At 51.9% G+C, this 23,956-nt stretch overlaps 1 protein-coding gene across 1 annotated transcript in view; it reads right to left on the reverse strand.

Annotated features, from left to right (window-relative positions):
* Positions 1 to 717: 717 nt before the first annotated feature.
* KANK4 (KN motif and ankyrin repeat domains 4) overlaps positions 718 to 23,956 on the reverse strand; it is a 79,932-nt gene continuing 56,693 nt past the window's right edge. Inside the window, exons 4-10 of the mRNA XM_062193375.1 lie at positions 22,410 to 22,521; positions 19,689 to 19,907; positions 17,581 to 17,668; positions 15,996 to 16,215; positions 10,831 to 10,973; positions 5,895 to 6,095; positions 718 to 1,177 (exon numbers count right to left, since the gene is read on the reverse strand). Coding sequence (XP_062049359.1) covers positions 1,073 to 1,177; positions 5,895 to 6,095; positions 10,831 to 10,973; positions 15,996 to 16,215; positions 17,581 to 17,668; positions 19,689 to 19,907; positions 22,410 to 22,521 — 1,088 coding nt within the window. The 3' untranslated portion in view covers positions 718 to 1,072. The remainder of the gene's footprint in view (positions 1,178 to 5,894; positions 6,096 to 10,830; positions 10,974 to 15,995; positions 16,216 to 17,580; positions 17,669 to 19,688; positions 19,908 to 22,409; positions 22,522 to 23,956) is intronic.

The following is a 23,956-nucleotide window of genomic DNA, read 5'->3' on the forward strand; positions in this document are numbered from 1 at the left end:
TTTTGCATAAGAGATTTTAAGGAAGAACACACTCATGGATGCGAGCTATGGCACATGAACCATGCCTGCACGGCCTCAGGGAATACAGCGCCTTAGGGAAGAGCTGTCTGGTGGTGGGCACTGTCAGTCTGGGAGGGCCCTGCCCTGCTCTCACGCTCCTGGGGCAGCCAGGCGCGAAGGCTCTGCAGCCAGAAGACTGGGAGGCCCAGGGCAGCTGCTTGTTCACAGGGCTATGCGGGGAAGCACCAGGCATTACCACGAGGCCACGGCCATGGCTGTGGAGGGGAGGTGGTGACGTGCAGATGACCACAACCCATCCCCGGGAGGAAGCTCATTCTGATTTCTCTGTTCCTTTTCCAGGCTCAGAAGAGCTGATGTTACTGGACTCGGCCTGGATTTCCTAAGTCACATTTCCCAGGAGCGAACGGGAGCCACTGGATGACTCAGAAATAGCCAAGACTGCGGTTGGCATCGGTGCCAATGTGCTTCTCCCCACCTTGTTGGAAGATTTTGGAACTTAAGACTTCTGTGAAGCCCCTCCAAAGCAAGCTCCCCTCTATGTGGTGACTGTCCCTGGGTCCACCAGGGGACGCCAGCCGGAGCGGCTGCCCCTCCTCATCAGTGAGACAGAGTTGGGAATACTTGCTAAAAAAAAAAAAAAAAAAAAAAAGGTGCACTTTCAAACTCCATGTAAAAAGTATTGCTTTTCCAATGTGCGACTGTGCCAGCCTGCCTGCCTGCCTGCTTGCTACACGATGCTACAGAAGGGAGAGTCACGAGGAGTTCAAGGCAGAAGATGTTTTAGATGTTTGGACAACACCAATGCACACCCCACACTCCCGTGCACTTTGCACCCTGCTCTGAAGCCCGAGCAGTTTTGGGGCTTGGCCCCAAAGGCAAAGACTACAAAGCGTCCTAATGAGCAGAATATACAAGAGGAATGTATGTGCATATTTGACATAGTTGTTCTCTGGAGGGGCAGCCCTCTGGCTCTGACCCCTGCTCTCTCCAAGGGCGAGGGAGGAGTCCAGAGAAGGAGCTTTTGTTCTTGCTGCTTCTGCTGCGGCAGCCCTTACGGCCCCAGGGACCTGCCCTGCTCCGCGTGGGCCCGCAGAAGCCCTGCCATTTCCACGAGGGCGGGGGAGTTCAGAGCGATGGACAAAGCTGTGCGGCCAGCCTACAGGGGAGAAAGAAAAGAGAAAGCTACGTTATCCTCTCTGCCGCCCAGCCCAGACGGAATGGACGCTTGGGAGTCAGGGGTCTGACTGGTGGCTGGGGTCTCTTCCTAGGCTCCACAGAGCCCAGGAGAGAAGGAGGTTCAGGTGGGATGAGAGTCGGGAGAGCTGGCCCCTTCCCCACTCACTGTGAGGACTGCACTAATGCTAACAGAGAACAGCCATGCTTTTTTAAACAATTGAAAACCAGAGGAACAATCACTCTTCCTGTTCCAATCCACAGACCTACCTGAAAGTCTCCCCAGTCTGCTCTATGCAAATTTGTTATTAGTTTTTAAACAGAGGAATGATAATGTACATCAATTTTGAATATCTGCTTTTATTTTAAACTTACCATGGTATGCCACAAGATTTTTCCCTGTTCTCATGTAGTCATCAAGATACATGAATTTTTTGACTGCATAATATCCTATAATTTGCTATCCATTTTCTCCTTCTGTGAGAGACTCAGGTTGTTTTCAAGTTCCCATTAATATAAACAAGCAAAACTTATTTTTCCATTTTTAATTATTTCCCAAGGGCTGACTCCTAGACATGGGCTCACAGCAGTGAGGGACCTACACATTTATAGCACCTGGTACTTGATGTCATCATAGTGCTTTTGAACCCATACGCCCTAATAGATACCCTCTTGACTCTCAAAATTTTGAAGTCTCCTGTTGTGTTTCCCATTTCTTTCCCAAAACCAATCCCCATTTTCAAAATTTTGTTTATGTGAAAGGTGGAATTAGAGAAGGAAAGAGAAAGAGAGGAGAGAGAGAGAGAGAGAGAGAGAGAGAGAGAGAGAGAGATCCTCCATCCACTGGTTCACTCTCCAAATGGCCACAACTGGGCCTGGGCCAGGACAGAGTCAGGAGCCAGAAGCTTCTTGTGGGTCTCTCACTGGGTGCAGGGGCCCAAGGGCCATCTTCTGTTGCATTCCCAGGTGTATTAGCAGGGAGCTGGATCAAAAGTAGAGCAGCCAGGAAGACTCAAACCAGAGTCCATATGGGATGCTGGCATCACAGTGGCAGCTTTACCAGTCACGCAACACCTGCCTCACCTATCCTTATTTAAAAATAATTTATTTGAAAGGCAGAAAGAAAAAGAGATATCTTTTATTTGCCAGTTCATTCTCCAAACGCCTGCAATAGCTAGGGCTAGGCCAGGACAAAACTAGGGGCCAGGAACTCCATCTGTGTCTCTCACGTGAGTGCAAGGGACCCAACTACTTGAGTCTTCACTTGTTGCCTCCCAAGGCAAGAAGCTAGAATCAGGAGCTGAGCAGGAACTTGAACCCAGAAACTCTGATTTGGATCTGGGAGTCTCAAGGGGGCTTTTAATTCATTCCCCAAAGGAACCTCCCCCTCCCATGTCCTTTTTTTTTTTTTTTTTTTTAAGATTGATTTATTTATTTGAAAGGCTGAGTTACAAAGGGGCAAAGGCAGAGAGAGAAAGAGGTCTTCCATCCACTGGTTCAGTCCCCAGCTGGCTGCAACAGCCATTGCTGGGCTGATCCAAAGCCAGGAGCCAGGAGCTGTTTCCTGGTCTTTCACGTGGATCCTGGCCATCTTCTACTGCTGTCCCAGGCCATAACAGAGAACTGGATAGGAAGTGGAGCAGCCACGACTGGAACTGGTGCCCATATAGGATGCCATCCCTGCAGGCAGTGGCTTAACCCGCTATGCCACAGTGCTGGCCCCTCATGTTCTGTTCAACAGCCAGCTTTGTGGTGTGGTGAGTTGGGCTGACACCTGCAGCACCCACAACCCATATGGGAATTGGCCAGTCCTGGCTGCTCCACTTCCAATCTGGTTCCTTGATGAAGCACCTGGGAAAGCCGTGAAGAATGGCCCAAGTACTTGGGCCCCTGCACCTATGTGTGAGACCTGGAAGAAGCTTCTGGCTCCTGGCTTCGTCCTGGCCCAGCCCGTTATTGTGGCCATTTGGAGAGTAAACCAGTGGACGGAGGATCTCTCTTTCTTCTTCCCTCTCTCTCTGTAACTCTGCCTTTCAAATAAATAAAGTAAATCTTTAAAAAAAAAAAAAAAGAAACAAAACCCAATAGGATCTAGCAAAAAAAAAAAACAAAACAAAAAGTCAGATTACTAAATCACTCTCTAAGGTTTTTAAATTTTTTCAACAAGCTTTATTTTTTTTTTAAAATTGATTTCTTTATTTGAGGCAGAAAGAGAGATCTCCCATTCACTAGTTCTCTTCCCAAATGCCTGCCACAGGCCCTTGCTGGGGCTGAAACCTGGAGCCAGAAACTCAATCCAGGTCTCTTAAGTGAATGGCAGGAACCCAACCACTTGAGCCATCATCCACTGCCTCCCGGGGTCCACATTAGCAGGAAGCTAGAACCAGGTGCTGGAGCTGGGGCTCACCTGGGCACTCCAATGTGGGCCAAGGCATCTTAACTGCTATACCAAACACCAAGCCTTCAGAACAGCGTCGCCACCAGGACAGAGTCGGGCTGTAACCACCTGGCACCCTTGCTGATGCCTCACACAATTAAACCTTTTTCTTCCCAAAAGTCCCTGTCGCAGGCAGCATTTGTGCACACTGAGCGGCAAGCCTACCTTGCTCAGCAACACTTTTGTACGTGCAGGAAGTTGACAGTCCTGTCTAAAGGAGCTGAGCCAGAAGGGGCTCCTGGCCTGCGCCACGTGGACAATGAGCTCCATGACAGCAGCCGTGGTCACTTGCCCGTGAGCTACACCCGCATCCAGAGTTCTGAAACCACTTTTCTGGGCAACCTGTTTGGAGGTAAAGCCTGACCGTGGCTCTCTGTGACCCTCACTTAGCTTAGTGTGAATATGTTTACATTTGCCATAGGAGGATGAATGAGTTTGATGGGTAAGGGCTGAGGGACCACTGGGGCCGGGGAGGGTCCTGCGAATGCCCTGCTAGAGCCCTGGGGACAGCCCACGGCAAGCGGCTGCAATGGGAGGCAGGCCTGGGGAAGGTGACCCTGACTGCGACAGGAAGAGAGGGCAGGCTCAGGTAGCCAGTGCGTGCGTGTGTGTGCGTGTGCGTGTGTTGAAGTGTGGGCCAGTGTCTTTCAATATGACAGAAACTTATGAACCTGCTTTGTGGCAGGCAAGAGACAAACAAGGCATAATCGAGGCCATCAGGAAGTTGACAACTGAGCAGGTGTTTTGAGAGCCCCCCGGGCCTGGCAAGCACTCCTCCCTCTCACCCTCCAAGTCCTCCTCACTCCTGCAGCCCGGAGAACTGGGTGACTGGGTTCCTTGCTTTGCCTTCTAAACCTCAAGGGCTTTGCCGGCTCTGTGGAGGCAGTGCAGGCAAACTGATTGCAGGACACAATTCTCTTATCTTCCAAGGGAAAGCTCGAATTACCCCTGCTGTTGGCTTCTGGTTCTTTATCAGTGAAACAATGCAGGCACAACCCTACCTAACTGAGTTACTGGGATTACAAGGAATGCGTGGAAAAAGTTAATTCCCAAGTCTTCCAGAAAAATTACCTCCTGCAGTAGTGACCGGGACCAGGAGTACTTGCTGACCGACCGGCCTGTGAAGGGCAGGGGTTGGCTCACGGCACTGTTGAGTCCTCTGCCGGGTGCGGGGGGGGGACAAGGGAGGAGGACTCGGCAGGGAGGCAGAGGCATGGCTGCAGCCTTGTGACAACAATGCGGATGATGGAGCAGTCACGGAAGTAGGGGCTTGGGAGTTTAACCAGGCTGGGCTCTACCGGCTGTGTGACTGTGGGTTTACAGCCTATTAAGTGCTTGTGCGGGGCCAGCGCTGTGGTGCAGCAGTTTAAAGGCCCAGCCTGCAGCTCTGGCATCCCATATGGGTGCTGGTTCGAGTCCCGGCTGCTCCACTTCCGATCCAACTCTCTGCTAAGGCCTGGGAAAGCAGTAGAAGATGGCCCAAGTCCTTGGGCCCCTGCACCCATGTGGGAGACCTGGAAGAAGCTCTTCACTCCTGGTTTAGGATCAGCTCAGCTCTGGACGTTGCCACCATTTGGGGAGTGAACCAGTGGATGGAAGACCTCTCTCTCTCTCTCTCTCTGTGCATACCTCTCTGTAACTCTGTCTAATAAGTAAAATAAATCTTTAAAAAAAAAAGTGTCTATGTTCCCTGGAGCAAAATGCAACAGCAGTAGAGTGAGTCCCTCAAGGTGGTAGAGGGGTACAATGCGATGTTCCATCATGAATGCTTGCTGCGGCACCCGGCACAGAGCGGTCAGTTATCACTACCGGCGTCATCAGCGTCATCACCGCCGTCGCCTCCCACGCAGTTGATTGAGGGGGCTTGGATCTGGCAACTCCACACCGGCTGGCCTGAATACCTGGGTCCCTCCATGCAGCAGGTCATGACCAGAAAGATGCCTCTGGAAGCTGGGCTCCTCCATCGAGATGCCCAGGTTCCCAGTGGCCAGCCAAGCTCGCTCATCTAAGCTGCTGCTACAAAGCTCATGTGCTATTACTGCCACGACAAGAGGGGGCTCAGGGTCCCCCAGGACCTTATTGTGAAAGGCTGGGGCTGGGGGTTCCGTAGCTCTCAGCCGCCAAGCACCTACCATGTATCATCTCACTTAAATCCCGCAGCAGCCTGATGAGGCTGGTTTTATTGCTAATGCCCTGTGGCTGGCAAAGCACTTTCAGGACTGGAAGTTTAGCCCCTGCTTTGTAAAAGGCCTGCAAGTCTCACCTTGTCAGTCAGATTGCTGTCGCAGGCCGGGTGTGCCAGGAGCAGCCGCACCAGGTCGGCGTTGCCATGGTGACAGGCCAGCATGAGGGCTGAGGATCCCTCGTGGTCTTGCAGGTTGACGTCTGCCTGGCAGCTCAGGAGCGCTCGCACCATGTCCTCCCGGTCGTGGCTGACTCCCAGCATCAGCGCAGTCTGGCCACCCTGCACACAGAGCCACAGGGACGTGGTGAGGTTGTACTGGACAAGGGCCCTTTCTGGTGTTGGGGACGGGGGTGCTCAGCAAAGACTTCACAAGAAAATGCCATGGGTCGGAATCTCCTCTGCCCTTGGTATGAGACACAGCCTTCTCTGCCCGGCAAACTTCAAGAACCCGGTCAAATGCTACCTCCTCTCCAAACCCCTCCCTGCCTCCCCAGGCTCGGGATCCAGCCCTCAGCGCTTACCACTTTCTCACGGCCCGTGACACTGCTGATGGCAGGGTCTAAGCCTTTCAGGTCTCTGCCTCTGCGGGCCTAACCCCACGTCCTTGCTGATGAGCGTTGGCTGAGGCAACAGAGGAAGGCTGAAGCTTCAGCACATGGCTTCGGCCAGGGTTTGGATGTGGTGTGAGTGTGTCCCCCAGGGGTTCATGTGCTGGAAGTGTGGTCCCCAGTGTGGTGGTGTGAGAGGTGATGGAACCTTGGAGAAGCGGGGTCTAATGGGAGGTAATAGGTCACAAGGAGTGCTGCCCTCGAAGGATTAGTGCTGGTCTCTTGTAGGGGGTTTATTCAAAGAGCCAGCCTGATCTGTGTCCTCCCGGGTTCCTGCCTCACACTGCGATCTCTCCCACACGCATCCCCACCACTGTCATGCCATTGACCTTGGGTTCTCATGGAGGCCCAGTTGATGACTTCATCTGATCTTGGACTTCCAGACTCCAAAACTGTGAGCCAAGTAAGCTTCTTTTCTTTACATATTACCCAGCCTTAAGGATTTGGGTATAGCAACAGACTTCTTACAGTCCACCCCAGCCTAGCTTTCTCTAGGAAGCCTTGGTCTGCTCAGTGCTTCTGGTATTTTCAGATCCCCAGAAGCCTTTTGTCTCAGCAAAATCTCTGCATGCCCCATGGCCATCTCTTGTTGGCAGGCATCAACAATCATCTTTCAGTGCACACAGCAATGGACTGGAGACAGGAAGCAGGTCCAGGCACTCACTGTGCCGTTTACTGGCTTGTGACTCTATCCACAGCACTTGTCTTCCTTGAATCTTGTCTGGTTTTTTTTCTTCTTTTTTCCTTTTGCAGGAACCAAATGAGATGAAGGATGTATACATAGTAATGTATGGTGGTGGTAACTTTTCTGATCATAATTCGCCCATTGTTTTTCATTTCCCATAGATCTTGCATACACTGTGCATATTTCTGTATTTTCCTACAGTCATGCAACTTTATTATATTTGCCCTCAAGGTTCTCCAAGGCTCCAGAAAGGTCAGGAGCATCTCTCTGACACCAGGCTTTGTGTCCCTGTGGCCCTGTGCCTTGCACATAACAAGTGCTAAGATCTGTTTTTTGATGGGTGCTGGCTAATTAAAGCTGCAATTTGGGGGCCGGTGCTGTGGCTCAGTGGGTTAAGCCACTGTCTGCAGTGCTAGCATCCCATATCGGCCCTGGTTCAAGTCCCAGCTGTTCCACTTCTGATCCAGCTCCCTGCTAATGCGCGTAGGAAAGCAGCAGAGAATGACCGAAGTGATTGGGCCGAAGTGTTTTGGCCATTTGGGGAGTGAACCAGCAGATGGAAGACTTCTCTCTCTGTCTCTCCTTCTCTCTCTGTAACTCTGCCTTTCAAATAAATAAGTCTTAAAAAAAAAAACCTGCAATTTTCTGTCACTGATGAGTTGGGCCTCCTTGTTCCGATGTCAAGAAAAGAAAGGGGTTTAGAATCAGAAATACCCTGGCTCTGCCACGTGGTGAATGTGTGCTGGTTAACCTCTCTGTGACCTTGCCTGGTCTGGTAAAATGGGGATGGTTAATAGCAGGAACTCCTCGTGGGGCAGTGGCGAGACCCAAGTGTGAACAAGTCTGGGTAAGTGTTGACTATCATGAGCACTCAGAGGGATGGAGACAGCGGCCAACAGGTGCCCAGGTATATGGGCACAACCAGCAATCTCCAAAGTGTTCATGAAAGGTGTGTACCATGAAAACCAGACATGGATTTCAACATTTTTTTTTGGCACCAGGGTACATATCTTTTAAAAGGCTTTTAAAATATACTTGTTTTGATTCATTTGAAAGGCAGAGAGATAGAGAACAACAGAAATAGAGATCTTCCAGGTGCTGTTCACTCCCCAAATGCCTGCAAGAGCTAGAGCTGGGCCAGGCTGAAACCAGGAGCCTGAAACTCAATCTTGGGCAGCAGGGGCCCAAGTACTTAAGCTTCCTTGACCCAAGGTGCACATCAGCAGGAAGCTAGAATTGGAGGTGGAGCCTGGACGTGAACTCAGGCACTCCAGTGTGGGATGCGGGTGCCCCCAGGGCCACTTTATTGCTGCACCAAATGCCCACCTCCAAACTGATATCTTAATTCCATTTTTCCAAGAATCTTTTGAAGTACCCTCTTATTATTAGATGCTCTGGTTCCCCACCTCTCTGGAATCCTGACTAATCTTTCCAGAGAAACCTGTTTGCTTTTCTGGTTTGCTTCCACTCAGCCTTGAGGGAACGGCTGTTTACTGGGCTGAACAGACTATGTGGTTTCCACCCAGACCCCTCTCTCCAACCGTTGTTAAAGCCAAGTGACACAGGCATGATGTCCTCATGTCGGCTCCTCTGCCTGACTCAGGGCGTCTTCCTTCCTCCTAGAAGTTCAGCTCAATAAAATTGAATTCAAGGGCCATAGACAGAGTGGTGCTACATGGCAGGCACTGCAAAGGGAAATAAGTAGTAGATACCTAGGGACCCCCAACTCACTCCCATTTCACCAGCACCTCTGCCGCACCTCACAGGTGAGTGGAAGGGAACAGCTGCAGCAATAAAGGCCCATCCCCTCCCTTGGTGACCTGGGCTGTGTCGTCTGTGTCTCCTCTACAAAATGAGGGGGTTGTCTTCATCACTGCTGGGCATCTCCTCTTGCAAGAGGGCCAATGTAGCAAAGCAAATGAACATGTGTACGGGAAACACGGAATTCAAGATGAAAATAACTGGATGGAGTCTTCCGGAATAGGAGCTGTAGGTGGGAGAAAATACCCTGAAAACCAGAAAGTGCTCTACATATATGTATTTGCTGCCATCAGTGCGGCTGCCGTGAGCTGAAGCGACTTCGCCCTTGGGTTTGGCTGTGTCTGCCATCACTTCGGGGGAGTGTGGAACAGCAGAGGGAAATGTACTGCTGCCAGTCCACTGTCCACGGGTTTCCTGCCTGTCTGAGTGTCTTGTGAGGCACCATCTGCCCTTTTGCTCTAGGTCATCGTGTAGGGATGGTGAATAGCCTCAGAAGACAACGATGGTGTCTCTTTCTCAAACAAGGGCAGTCTTGCTTGCTGTTCATTATAAAAGATTCAGGTTCCCCAAGCACACAGTTCCTCTTTAGCAATGCGACCCACCCGGTGCTCAGGTACCTGGCCCCTTCCCACACTGTCCTGTGGGGACTGGGAATTAGGCGGTGCTAACGCTGTGGTTGCTGCTTTGAACTGGGTTATACCTGTCTTCTGTGTGTGTCTCCTGCCAGCGTCGATGACACTGCAGGTGAATCTGTGACCTTTAATGCAGATACGATCTCAGACTCTTCATGGTTCCTGACAGTTACACTACCATCTACATTCACTGTAGGAAGGAAGGAGAATTAAATGCACTCCATTCTTGTGTGGTCAAAATTGGGCAGATGACCATGCCAATTTCCATGCAAAGTCTTGTCTCATTCAAGCCTTACTGGTTAAGGGCCATATCCCTACCCTTTGTTGTCAAGTGTAGGAACCCAAAGCTGAACAGAGGCTTTCCAACCCTCTGAGTTGCCTTGTGCACCCTTGCTGTTTGTATGATCTTTTTTTGATGTGAACCCCAGGCAGCTTTGCTTTAATCACTCTACAAAAGATTTCAGAGTCTCCTGCCTTGGGTCAGTTTAAGAAAGTTACTGGAGCTGTTCCCACTAACAAATGGGCTGCTCTGGTAGAACAAGAGTTTCCTGACTGACCCTGGAGGTCATGGAGTTGGAAACCATTGTAAGAAAGCTGGAGGCCATCTGGTAGGGTTTTACAAAAGGATAGGAGCTAGAGGGAGGTGGCTTTTAAGGGTGTTCTTAGTTGGGGGAGGAGGTGACTCAGTGAACTAGTGGAGCCCACATGTCCTGATTTCCCAGCTACCACCTCTGTAGAGTGCCCCACTGGCTCTTACAGCAATAGCTCTTCCCAGCTTGGCCTTGGTCTCTGCTATTTGGGAACCTGGGCATGATTTCTGTGCCCAGAACAATGTCACTCACACTGGGGAGAGGGGAGTTAGGAATGATGGGAGTATCTTGACACCTGGTGATTTCAAAGACTGAGGCGGTATGCCTGGTAGATTAGTCGCTAGCAGAAGTGTATAATAACTCTCTGAGCTAAGCTGAGGCCCACAGGGAAGGAGGGATGCTATATCCCCTGGGACTAAGCAGCAATAGCTCCTGTCTGCATTGGATAGCCACACTTTCTCTCCATCAGGCTGGGACTTCATCACTGTTCAAAGGCTTTGAGTGAGAGATGTGAAGACAGGGGTGAGAATTGCTTGAAAGGACTGGACCTCTAAAGAGCAGCTGCCTAGTTAGATGCCTGTGGGTCAGGATCAAGGTGGGTCATCCATAGGGGCTGTCCTAGAACAGCAACCAGCAAACACCTCTTCAAGATGCTAACTGTTCTGTTTAGGGATGTTTGGTCCAAGAAATCAAGTCCAGGTGGGATTTTCCATGTCAAATCATGTCCACACCACCTACCTGCGTAGCCTGGATGTTCACATTTCCTTCCCTTAAGAGCTTCCAGACGACAGCCATGTCTTCATCAGTCTCCGCCGAAGCTAAGGGTGTGATCATCACAGCAGTGTAGCCAGCTTTGTTCTGATGATCCACATTGCAGACACCTGCAAGAGAAGCCACAGGTGCTGGGACAGTTCCCCCGGGCCAGACGCCAGACTCCATGCCAGCCAGTTCAATAGGACATTGCCTGTTGGTTAGAAAGCCACGGGACAGAGAAACCTTCCCACAGTGGGGGAACCATTGGTTTACATTTTTAGTAGGCTTTACAACTGGCCACTTTTCTTTATACGTTTTCTGAGGATACCCAGCCAGGGGAGGTCTGTAATGGGACCAGAACTGGTCAACAGGGCCAACGATCACGACTTTATTTCCTTAAGGAGCACAGGAAATTAATCTCATTTATAGATGAAGACACCGAGGGTCAAAGGAGTTACATAAACTGTCCAAGTGATGGTGAAGTGGGGCAGGACTCAGATCAGTCCGGCTGTGGGGTCGTGGCTCACCTGGCCACACACCACTCACAGCTGTGCATTTTAAGTCTCGCCCTCGCTGTCTCATGTCTTAAGTTGATGGCTGTGCTTGTAAGGTCCTTTCCAAGGGCCCAGTGATTTGCTCAGCTAAGTACCTGGGCATGAAAAATGCTACAGGATAGACATGGGAAATCTGGGAACTGTTAACTCACTTGGAAAGCAAAGGGAAGAGAATCGCCATCATTTTTATATTGCATCAATTAGGTACACATATTTCACAACAGAATGAAAAACTGGCATACTCTGAAGATGAAGCAGAGGGTGAGAATCAAGAAGAAATCTCTACTGTGTAGTCCTAGGGTTACATACTCATGTCCCTCTCCACCCAAGGAGGGAGGAGATGATCAGACACAGACGGGCTGGTGTTGTGGCGCAGCAGGTTAACTGCCATCTGCAATGCTGGCATCCCATATGAGTGCCAGTGTCTCCTGGCTGCTCCACTTTCAAACCAGCTAATGCACCTGGGAAGGCAGTGGAAGATGGCCCAAGTACTTGGGCCCCTGTTACCCTTGTGGGAGACCTGAATGGAGTTCCTGGCTCCTGGCTTTGGCTTGGCACAGCTCTTGCCACTGGGCCATTTGGGGAGTGAACCAATATATAGAAGATCTGTCAGTCTCTTCTCTCTGTAACTCTGCCTTTCAAATAAATAAATAAATAAATAAATCCTACAAACAAGTAAAACAAACATAGACTGAGGCTGCTGTGTAAATGACCCCAGCTCTCAAGGGCAGTATTGTGAGAAAACCAAATCACCGGTGTACCCCTGCTTACTCCCAACAAGACATATGGCTCTTTTGGGCAATAATCACACCTTCTCTTTTGGATTGAAACACTTGACCTTTCTTAGCATTTCCTCCTCTGTGAGATGGGGATGCTAACAGAAGCCACCTCATTGGGTGATTGTGCAATTTATTGAGTTAATATATTCCAAGCACTTAGAACACTACTCAGCCTACAGTAAATGCTCAGTGAATAGTAACTGCTATTACCGTTATTTTCAGAATGATATTCTTATAGACTTAGGCATTCATTATAACAAATCTGATTTATGGAAAAATGGCAGGTAGAGTCACTTACAAGTTCTGTCCGAAGGGAAAAAGCCAATATTGGTTAAGTGTTCCCTCCACCTGGTAACTATTTAGGAATGTGCCACGGCGATACCAAGATGCCAGTGAGCAAACCAAGTCAGTATGGCTTGTTCACCTGCAGTTTTGTCTCAAGCCCCTTTGACTGCTGTCATGATCAGACAAGCTACGCCAACTGAGTGATAACTCCCGCATCACCTCCAACCCGTCCTGATAAAGCGGGGGACAGCTGCACTGCCTTGCGACTCCTCTTTCATGTTTGCCTTCATGATGTGTAAGCAAGCCCCAGGCTACCAGTTCCCTTTCATCTCTTCAGAAACCTGATTTGCAGCTCAGGAGAGAGAGGTATGGGCCCAGAAAAGGAACTGAGGATGAAGGATGTTACCGTAGGTGCTTGGGAGCAGCCACGAGGGAGCAAGGCCAGCCCTCCCCGGAGGGGAGCACTGGGCAAGGCGCTGGGCTGAGCAGCTGGTGACTCGACGGGCTGGCTCCGCCATAGTGGTGCTCCGGGGAAGTGAAGGCGGGCACCTAAGGCTGAGCTGTGGACTCACTGTAACAGTGACCCGCGGCTGTGCAGCACTTTACAGTTTGCAACATGCTTTCCGGATGCCTCACAACTGCCTCCCAAAGGGACCAGGACTGGCGCTGCGAGGGGGAAGTAATGGGACCTCCAGCCCATTCTCCCAGCCCCTTCCCACTTTGTGGATCTTCAGCTGCTGCAGTGCGCTGGAGGGCGAAGCCTCCGAAATGCTCACAAGTTCATGAGTAGCAAACGGACTCCAAGGCCACAGCCGCGGACACGGACCACGTCCACATCTTAGGTCGTCAGTTCCAGCCTGGCCTGGCCTACTCACTCCTTCCAACAAGTCTGTGAGAAGCTTAGAGACAAAGGCTGCCCATCCCTAACCTTTGGCTTCGTTGCACACACAGTAGGTGCTCCCCAAGTCTCATCTGGATTGAGGAAAAGCAGAGGAAACCCAGACAGGGAGGTGACAGGTCTTGGTTCAAATTCTGGTTTAGCCACCTACTAGTTCCACCATGTTACTGACATCTCTGAGCCACAGTTTCCTCACCAGGAAAATGCAGTTCATATGTGCTTCACAGTCCTGTTGGGATCGTAGTATGGTGTGTATGTAGAGTGCACCTTGCCCAGTGTCTGGGACGAGGAAGACCCTCAAAAAGTGGTCGTGAAGCTGGTGCTGTGGTATAGAGGGGAAAGCTGCCACCTGCAGTGCTGGCATCCCATATGAGTGCTGGTTCAAGTCCTGGCTGCTCCACTTCCATCCCAGCTCCTTGCTAATGGCCTGAAAAAGCAGTGGAAAATGGCCCAAGTCCTTGGGGTCCCCGCACCCACATGGGAGACCTGGAAGAAGCTCCTGGCTCCTGGCTTCAGATTGGCCCAGCTCCAGCCATTGTAGTCATCTAGGGGAGTGAACCAGTGGGTGGAAGACCTCTCTCTCTGTCTCTGTGTCTGCCTCTGCCTCTCTGTAACTCTACCTTTCAAATAAACAAGTAAATCTTTATTAAAATAAAAAGAAGAAGCAGTCACTACTGTTGTTCAGACTCTGCACTAAAAAAACCCTAACATAGGACATGGAAAATGGGACACAGAGGAAGGTTTCATTTCATCACATGCCTTTCTCATCTTATTGATGTGGTATGGTGACTCCAGCATCCACCAGCCCGGGAATCCTGGAAGAATTGAAACCAAATACATTTGGCTCAGTGTTAGACCTGTAATTGAATCTGCTCTTGAAAGTGCAAAGATCAGAAAGGAGAGCAGGGGCTGGCGCTGTGGCACAGCAGGTTAAGCTGCCCCTGCAATTCTGGAATCCCACATGGGTACCAGTTCGAGTCCTGGCTGCTCCACTTGTGATCCAGCTCCCTGCTAATGCACCTGGAAAGCAGAGGAAGATGTCCCAAGTCCTTGAGCCCCTGCACCCACATGGGAAACATGGATGAAGCTCCTGGCTCCTGGCTTTAGCTTGGCCCAGCTCTGGTCGTTGCGGCCAAGTGGGGAGTGAATCAGTGGATGGAAGCGCACTCTCTCTCCCCTTCTCCCTGTAACTCTGCCTTGGAAATAAATAAAAAAAATATTTAAAAAATAAATAGGCAGGATGAAGTCATTCCACAAAAAATAAAAAAATTCTAGTTCTCGTTAATAAAAAAAAAAAAGCACCAATTGCCATCATGTATGCACCTCTGCTGTCCAGGTGAACAGCCTCAGGCTGCTAAACAGAACTTTGGGGAATTAGAAACTTGCTGGAATTTGGTTTTTTTTTTTTAACTTTTTAAAAAAATTTATTTATTTACTTGAAAGTCAGAGTTACACACAGAGAGAAGGAGAGGCAGAGAGAGAGAGAGAGAGAGAGGTCTTCCATCCAATGGTTCACTCCCCAAACTACTGGAGCTGTGCCGATCTGAAGCCAGGAGCTTCTTCCGGGTCTCCCACGTGGGTGCAGGGGCTCAAGGACTTGGACCATCTTCTACTGCTTTCCCAGGCCATAGCAGAGCACTGGATCGGAAATGGAGCAGTCAGGTCTTGAATCGGTGCCCATATGGGATGCCGGTGCTTCAGGCCAGGGTGTTAACCCGCTGTGCCACAGCGCTGGCCCCAGAAGAAGGGGCCCCTCCCTTCTGTCTTGACAACTCCTGCCGGCTCCCTCCACTAACCTACCCATACTGCCAAATGACCCTTGTTAGAGCACAGCTCTGCAGGGGTGCTCCCTGCACAAGCACCTGCCACTGACTCCCCAGTGCCTTCCCAACAGGTTCACACGGCACTGGCCTGGCTCTGCAGGTCTGCTGTGCTGCGGCTCTAACTTACCTTGCCGATCTTCATTCACATCCCACCCAAGCCACAAGCCATCCGACTGGTCTCCAGGCACCTGGAGATGCTTGCTCTGCACTGGGGACATTTTTCTGCCGGCTAGAACCCCACCTGCTCCAGGGCACTTATGCTGCTCTCTGCACTGGACATGAGCTCACTTCTGCTGAGTCCTTAAATCACATTCTGGATCCCTCTCTCTAATGAGCCATCATCTGCTCCAATGGGCAGGCTGTACGCTCCCGGGAAACGGAGGGCTGACACCTGGTGTTGTGGCCAGTGTGGACCTCATATGTTGCCAATAAATATCTGATGAAGGATAGATCAATCAAACTGGTCAAACAGAGCCATGACCTTTGATTAAAAAGTATCTTAGGGTCACAGGAAGATGAGACGTCTCTCCAGTGCTCTGGAGCTGGACAGACCGATCAGACCCTCCCAGCCAGCAGCCTGGTGACCCAGAGACTCTGAGCCTCCGTTTTCTCAAATGCCGCAGGAGAATAATGGCACTCCTGAGCCTGCCACAGGAATGCCATGAAGAGTAAATGGTGCAATGCAGTAGAATGGCCCAGCCCAGTTCCTGGACTACAAGAGGCCCTGGGAACAGGGAAGGAGTTCCTTGCCTGCGAGAGGAGAATCCCCCTTTGGTCAGGGACCCAGCCCGCCCAGAGGCGCCACTCTGACCTGTGTCCAGCAGCAGCTTCACCACGGGGAAGTTGGCGTGGGACACGCTGTAGTGAAGGGCCGTGTTCCCGTTGCGGTCAGCCAAGTTGACAAGCAGCTTCAGGAGACGTGGGGACAGAGACTGGACCCCAAGGAGGTAGGCGGCCACCACGGCAGGGCTGGACGACTTCCGGCTGGAGACGCGGAACCACTCCTGGCTGATGGCATTCAGGCTCTGCCTCTGGAACCCCAAAAGAGTCTGATCCCAACGGGTTCCCCCAGCCAGGGCTCCTTGACCTCCATTAGAACCTTCAGAAGTGGTTGCTTCCAGCCCTGCCCTCCCCTGCCCTCCAGCTCCCTGTGTGAGGTATTCCCAAGAGGCCTCAGAGTCAACAAGGCTGGGAATGCAGCGACATCCTCTGTAGTGTGGGGCCGCCCCCCACCCCTCCATCCCCCCATACAAGGGAGATTGGCAGGGGGACACAATCACCTGTCACACAAGCACTTTCCCGGTGACAGTTTGGATCTGTTGTACATTTAGGCCGCATCTCTGTAAGCCAAGGATTGCCTTGCACCCTCTCCTTCACACGCACAATCAGCCTACACGGACCCTACCTGCCCTAGACTCTGCCAGGACCTTGTGTGCTTTTAACGGACACAGCTGGAACGTCGCAGCATTTTACAAACAAGAAAAATGCACGCCGAGAGCTAACACCAACAACACACCCCACTGATGCTTGAAATAAAACCTGAACAGGTGTGCCTGAATAATATTTTCAGAGTGCGAGTATCGTTTAATACTTTGGGCACATTTGCCAGATCACCCGAGATAAAGTAATGAAAATGGGCTGGGCAAGTAAGAAACATGGCAGAATTGGTTGGCCTTATTCCCGGGGCTCTTGGGCAAAGGGGAGCAGACTGGGTTGCAAACACGCCCATGGGGCTGTTCCACTTTGGGGCAGCCAGCAGCCATCGTAACTTGGGAAAATATCACCACACCAGTGTCTCTTGATTAAAAGTAGAACCGACGCTTTCCACATTTAAATCTTCACGGGACCACGAAGGCGTGAAGGCGCCAACAAGGGTGTTTTCTTGGTTTCGGTATTCTGACCCATAGGTACGATCCGAGAAAAACAGGAACAACTACAGAATTCAATTCAGGGCTGGAGAGGACAGGGGACAGGCTGCCCCCCACCCCCAGGTTACCGACAAGGAAACTGAGGCTGTGAACACGGAGCTGACTCACCCCACTTCCCAATAAGGGTCCTGGGGATGGAGCTCCCAGTTCCCGTTTCACACGCTCACTCCTCTGCCCCACGGTTCTCTCGAACCATGGGGCTATGTGGAGCTGAAGCCACAGTTAGACGACACTCAGGGCGACGCTCAACAGCTGCGCACACGCCCCTGAGCCCCCCAGCCTGCTTGTCTGTGCACAGAGGTTGCTTCCACCTCCCCAGCGTCAGGCACCACCGTGGTGGCAGCGCTGGGAGGACTCGCGGGGTGCACACTCACACTGCTGCTCAGGCAAGGGCCCAAGGTCACCCCAGGGGCGCTACCGGCTGAAGCACAACACAGGTCTTTACACAGTAGCGAAAACTCCAAGTACCGGGAGTCCGTCGGTGAGGGTCCCAGTCTCTGGCAGGTGTTGGCTCAGGGCCCGACAGGCAGTCAGAAATTCTTCCGAGGGTTTATATCTAAAGAAAACAAACATACCCTTATACAACCGTCCTCCATATTGATTTTTATTGTTGCTAAAGGCTTTCACCCTCAACAGCTGGGCAGCAACCCCAGGGCAGGGGAAAGTCGTCAGGGATCCAGGCTGCACATGCCATCCTGAGCGAGCTCCACTTGGGAGATTTTCCGAACGGCACGCGGCCCTCCCCCCACCCATGCCGCCAGCGGTCAGAGCCCGTGCACCAAGCACGCAGGGCGGACCCGCTGGGAAGTGGACGGCTGTCTCCTGACACTGGACATTCTGCCTGGGTGACCAGAAACCGCCACAGCATCCGAGCCGTACCAGCAACCTTCTCAGGTTGCTCTTCCATGAAGGGCACTGTGAGCACTCCCAGAGCCAACAGCACGTGAATGACTGGTGCTGGGGGTGGGGCCGCGGTGGCAAGCGCCCCGCCCTTACTGGGACTTGGGCAGACCCTCTTTCCTCTTGGCGTCGGTGTCAGTCCCCGAGAGGCCCCACTCACCCCTGCCGGCCTCATCACACTGCCCAGTACTGCAGCCCCACCCCACAAGCAGCTCCCGTGCCCTGCTCATCACTCCCCGGCAACCAGGCTGTGTCAGCAACAAGGAGGCTAAAGACACTGCCTAGTCTTATTCCTACCACTGAGCGCCAGCAGCCTACTCTGCGGCAGGCACAGTGCTGGGCATTTTGCTTGCTTTTTCTCATATGGTCCCCAGATCCGACCTAGCAGGTGCCTGTTATCCGTGTGTTACAGATGGGGAAACTGAGGCAACCTCAGCTTACATGGATCTTGTCTCAAGGAACAGCAAGGCAGGGGCAGCATTTGAATCCAGGTGTGCCCGACAGAGCAGGCAGCACTCCTCTGGTCTCACTGCGTGCTCTCCTGTCATTTTTTAAAAACAGATTTATTTATTTGAAAGGCAGAGTGATAGAAAGAGAGGGGAAGACACAGAGAGAGAGATCTTCCATCCACTGGTTCATTCCCCAACTGACCACAATAGCCAGTGCTGGGCCAGGCCGCAGCTAAGAGCCTGGACCTCCATCTGGGTTGCACATATGGATGGAAAGTCCCCAAGCACCTGGGCCATCTTCTGTTGCCTTCCCAGGAGTGTTAGCAGGGAGCTGCATCAGAAACTCAGCAGCCAGGACTTGAACTGGCACTCCAACAGGGGATGCTGGCACTACAGGCAGCAGTTCAATGTGCTACGTCACAATGCCAGCACCCCTCCTGTCACTCTGAAAAACAGTCATGTCAGTATGGCCAACAGAGAGGTAGAAAAGGTTGTGGGTAAGAATCAGAAACAGGGGCCAGTGCTGTGGCATAGCGGGTAAAGCTACCACCTGCAGTGCCAGCATCCCATATGGGTGCTGGTTCGAGTCCCGGCTGTTCCACTTCCAATTCAGCTCTCTGCTGTGGCCTGGGAAAGCAGAAGAAGATGGCCCAAGTCCTTGGGCCCCTGCACCCGCGTGGGAGACCTAAAAGAAGCTCCTGGCTCCTGGCTTCGGATCAGCCCAGCTCTGGCCATTTGGGAGTGAACCAGCAGATGGAAGACCTCTCTCTCTCTCTGCTTCTGCCTCTCTGTGACTCTGCCTTTCAAATAAATAAAATAAATCTTAAAAAAAAAAAAAAAAGGAAAAGAATCAGAAAGACTTGGGTCAGAATCCCCACTCCACCAGCCCAGCTGTGTCATTTCGCTGCTGTAGGCCTGGTTCCTCACCTGTAAAGTCTGGGTTCTAATCATTTCTGCCTTGCAGCATTGTTCAATGCTATACAAGGTATCGCTTGAAAGTCCTACCCCGGTGGCTTTATATGCAGAGCTCTGGCTGTGACGGCACCGTTCGTGTAGACAGCAACTACATGTATCTAGCTGAGCTAGCGCACAGTGCGTGTCATGGAACACTGGCGAATGCATGAACAAATGAGCGAGTGAAGGAACAAAGGATGGAGCAAGAGGCTGACCACACACCCCGGGCCTTTTCAGAGGAACACGTGCTGCCTCCGCAGCCAGCTGACTCACCTCTCAGCCTTGGCATGGGGGGCTTCGTCCCCAGGCCCCCTTTCCTGGCCGGCGTTGCTGGCGTCCTCAGGGATGCCCTGCCTGGGTTCACAGCTTGGGTGGGCATCCCTGGCCCGCCTGTGTTCCGGGCCGTCACGCTTCTTCTCAGCCTCGCCTTCAGACAAGTCCTCCGGGGTGCTGTCCTCATCGCTGGTCTCCTCGCTTGAGGTGGTCTCGTAGCTGTGGAAGGAGACGGGGGGCGCTCATCCTGTGCCTGCCCACCCAGTGCCCATGGCCGCATCGATGAGGACCACCTGTGACATACCCTCTCCACCCTCACCGCTGCAGGCTGGGGCATGGGAGCCCCGGGGATCTGAGTGGGAGAAGCAGGTGGCCAGGAGCTGCAGCTCTGCTGCTGGACACCGTTTGGAGAGAAGAGATAAAGAACTGAGCCCTTGTCAGCAAACCGACCCACAGCCAGGGCCCTAAGTGGTCATGTATCCGGATGGTCCAGACAAGCAATCCACGTTTCCCAGAGAAGCATTTCCTTCTGGAATCCTCCGGAGAGATCCAGAGAGGGCCACAAAACAGGCAGCCCCTGCCCCACACTGAGTGCCCCAAGTTGCCTGAGGAGTCTTCACATCTGTGGGTCACCCCCGTGGCCCCCCCCGCTCCAGCCCAGGTAGCGCCTGGCATGAACTCAGGGGCGCCCATGCCCCAACACAGCATCCACCTTTCCTGGCCACGGCCTCTTGGAGCTGCTGCTTGGAGCAGAAAAAGGGCGGGTACAGTCCACAGGGCCCACAGCCCTCCCTCCCAGCAGTGACACCTGTGTTCGGGGACAAGTGACTCTATAGAAGTGTCACAACAGAGGCCATGGAGCAAGGTCTGGGGAGACCTACCGATCCCACCACTGATGTCAACAGGAGACCCCGACAAAGGAGCGCTGGGCTTAAGATAGAGATTTTGTGCTGTGGAGCCACCAGACACAACGGGAACCAGTGGCTGTGGCCTCCACGGAACCCCTGAAAGGTCTTTTCTTGGAACAGTGGCCCTTATGTCCCCCAATTTGCAAATTTACCCACTCTTCACTGTCCTAGCATTCTTTCTGGTTTAAACCCTGGCTACCTCTTCCTCCCTGGTGCTTGGAACAGCCTTTTGATTTTGTGATTCTGAGTGGACAGCAAATTGCACTTACCAAGCCGTGCTCATCTTAGGATTGCTCCCATAAAAAGTTCACCTGGAAATGCAATCATTCATTCAACAGACACTTATTGAGCACCTACTGTGTGCAAGGTATTGTTCTAAACACTACACCCAAGTCCTTGCTCTCCTGGAGCGTATAGTGGAGAGAGGCAGGAAATAAACATGGAAACAAATATTATTTTATACTCGGTGACAAGCACAACGAGCGCAAGGAAGAGGGCCATGAGATAGCGTGGGAGGAAGGGCTACCTTTATCAGGGCAGACGGTCCTAACCTTGGCTGCACATGTGCACCCTGCGGACTGTGAGAATTTCCAATACGCGGATGCACCCCGCAATAGTTAAGCCAGAGTCTTCAGGATCGGGACTGAGGCACTGGGATTTTAAAAATCTCCCCCAGTGTTCCCAGCACACAACCATGAGGGAGAAGCACTGTGCTAAAGTAACAGGTCCGGAGAGGCGGCGAGGAGAGGCGCCTGCACCCCAATCCCCGAGGAACAGAGGACAGGAGCCAGCAGGAGCAGATGGAGCAGTTCAGGGCCACAGTCTGGACCTGCCAGGCTGGGACACAGTGAGGACAAATGGGGGTGTTTAAGCTGGGAGAGAGGAGCTACGTTCGGCTGATTCTTCTCCTTACACAAACTGGAGAAAGCTCAAAACAGTTTTGTCTCAATCACAGAGACACACGTTAAGCAGAAGTGGGAACCATAGCTCCCCACGACAGCCCATTTCATCACGGCCACCATCTCCCTCCCAGTGCCTGGGCCGTGGCCATCACCCCTGATCTGCAGCTGGTGTGACGCGAGTGAGCAGGGATTCTGACCAGTGCTGTGCAGCCACCGCCGGCGGGGCTGGGGGCCTCCTGTGTGAGTGTCCACAGCATCCGCGCTTCCCCTGCCGGACAGGCCAGCACCTCCTGCTTCCTGTCTTACCTGTGAGCTATAGGCAGGGCCCAGGATTCTCCAGACTCCTTCTCCCCAACACCTAGCACACCATTGGCATTGAATAAATGTTTGTTGAATGACTGATGTAGAAGACACTCTAAATCCAACGTTCAACTCTCTAAATATTCTAAGGCTTGATCCGTGTTCTAAGCCAACAGACTGGCTGTTTCTCTTCACTCCCCCCTTCCCGTCCCTGCCAAAAGCTGAGGTTTGGTTTGCAGTAAGTTAAAGGAAGAAAGGAATCAAAAGGATGAAATTTGAGGTTCACTAAATAACAGTTGGTCCTGGTTTTGATGTTGTGGCTCAGGTTAAATGCCCACTTCAAAGGGCCCGTGGACCCCTCCAACAGGAACCCGGGCCCTGGGGGGACCACAGCCAAGACATATTAAAAACAGAGGTTGCAACAGACCAGCACAGCTGGCAAGGAGCCAGCCATGCACACGGGGGCGGGAGGGAGCAGCTTTAAAGGCCACGGAGATTAATTCCCGGGGAGAATGAAAACCAGATGCCTCCCCCTAGGAAAAGAAAAGGCCACGGACAACAGCAGGATGGGCAGCAGGGGAGGCGGTCGGGGCTTCACAAGCGATGCTTACCCACCGTTAACCCCAACAAACTGAAGGTTCTTTTTGGTCCCATTACCTCCTGCACGGAAGCCATAGTCTTTCTTTTTCATAATGGATTTAAGGCTGGTCGACGGGGAGATCTCTAGGTAGATACAACATCACAGGTTAGAATGATCTGGGGGATGCCTGGCACTCTGGCTGGGAGGGGAGATAGGTTGCAGGTGTGTGAAGGGGCCAGGGAACCAGGATAATGCAAATGAAATGATTGGGGATTCGGGGGAGGGCTGGCTTTCTGGTCAATGATGTCTGTGTTGATAGTGCCCCTCTATGCCTGGACGACACAGGAGTGGGATTGGGCATTCTCGGAAGACCTGCTAGGTGCCGAGGGAAAGCTGGGACCCTGCCTTGCTCAATGAGCGGCAGAGTAAGGGAGAGCTTAGGGTCCTGGATGAGCGGTCCCGTGCCCACCTCTGCTCATGGGCGTCTCAGCAGTCCCTCCCAGCTCACATGCAAGTTGACACAGGTGAAATGGGGTAGCGATGGCACTGTGCTCACGGCTGCCATGGGAGTTGGGCACACATCTTCTCGCGCTGGGCTCAGTCGTATGGGAGGCCTCTCACAATGGGCAAGACTAAAACTAGCCCGGAAATGGGGATAATGCAGCCAACTCAGGCTCTGTGGCTGGAAGCAGACTCACGCTGCCTGCTAAGCAAAGCAAAATATGGTTCCACTTCCCTCAACAGGGAAGAGTGTATGACCTGTTACAAGGGAAGTGGGGCTCAGCCAAAGGGCTGATTTCCATGTGTGAGCATGGCTCAATCTCTCTCATACACACATGCTCACACAGAGAGAAGTCAGTGAACTGTTGCAGACCACAGGATAGATCAGGGTACTTCAAAGAGTTCATGGAAAAATGGAATTGAAAGAGAAGTTTATTTTGGCACAAATTTTTTTTGAAATCCATGCATAGCTTTTTGATAATAGGCATTTTCCATGAACTTTTAAAAGACTCCTCTTATTGTTCCTCCAAAACCAGGGTAGAGAACACTTGTAAGGTGTGAGAACCCGGAGGAACCAAAGGAATAAAAGCAACTAAGAAACAATGAAGGGAGACGAGGATTTGGAGTTCACCAGGCTGGGCCATTGGTGCCCTAGACTTTGCCTTTGTGCGATGCAAGTGAGATTAGGCCTTTCTGGGTGGATGTAGTGCTGCAGGCACGAGGCTCGGAAATGGCGTGTGGGCTGGTTTCTACTCCTTTTTGTCCTCCCTGGCTGGCATTTGCACTGTACACACAGCTGCATGTATGTATGCAGTTTTATACACAACTGCATGTGTGTATGCACTGTATGTGCAACTGCACATATGCACCAAACATACAACCACATGCATGTATGTGCTGCACATACAACCACACAGATGCATGTACCGTATGTACAACTGCACATCCGTGTGCACCTTCTATACAACTGCATGTATGTTTGCACTGTATATACAAGTACATGCATATATACACTGTACACAAAATTGCATGTTCGTATGCACTAAATGTACACCCACATGCGTGTATGCACTATAT

Source organism: Lepus europaeus, chromosome 5 (genome assembly GCF_033115175.1).
Source record: "Lepus europaeus isolate LE1 chromosome 5, mLepTim1.pri, whole genome shotgun sequence".
Taxonomy (NCBI): Eukaryota; Metazoa; Chordata; class Mammalia; order Lagomorpha; family Leporidae; genus Lepus; species Lepus europaeus.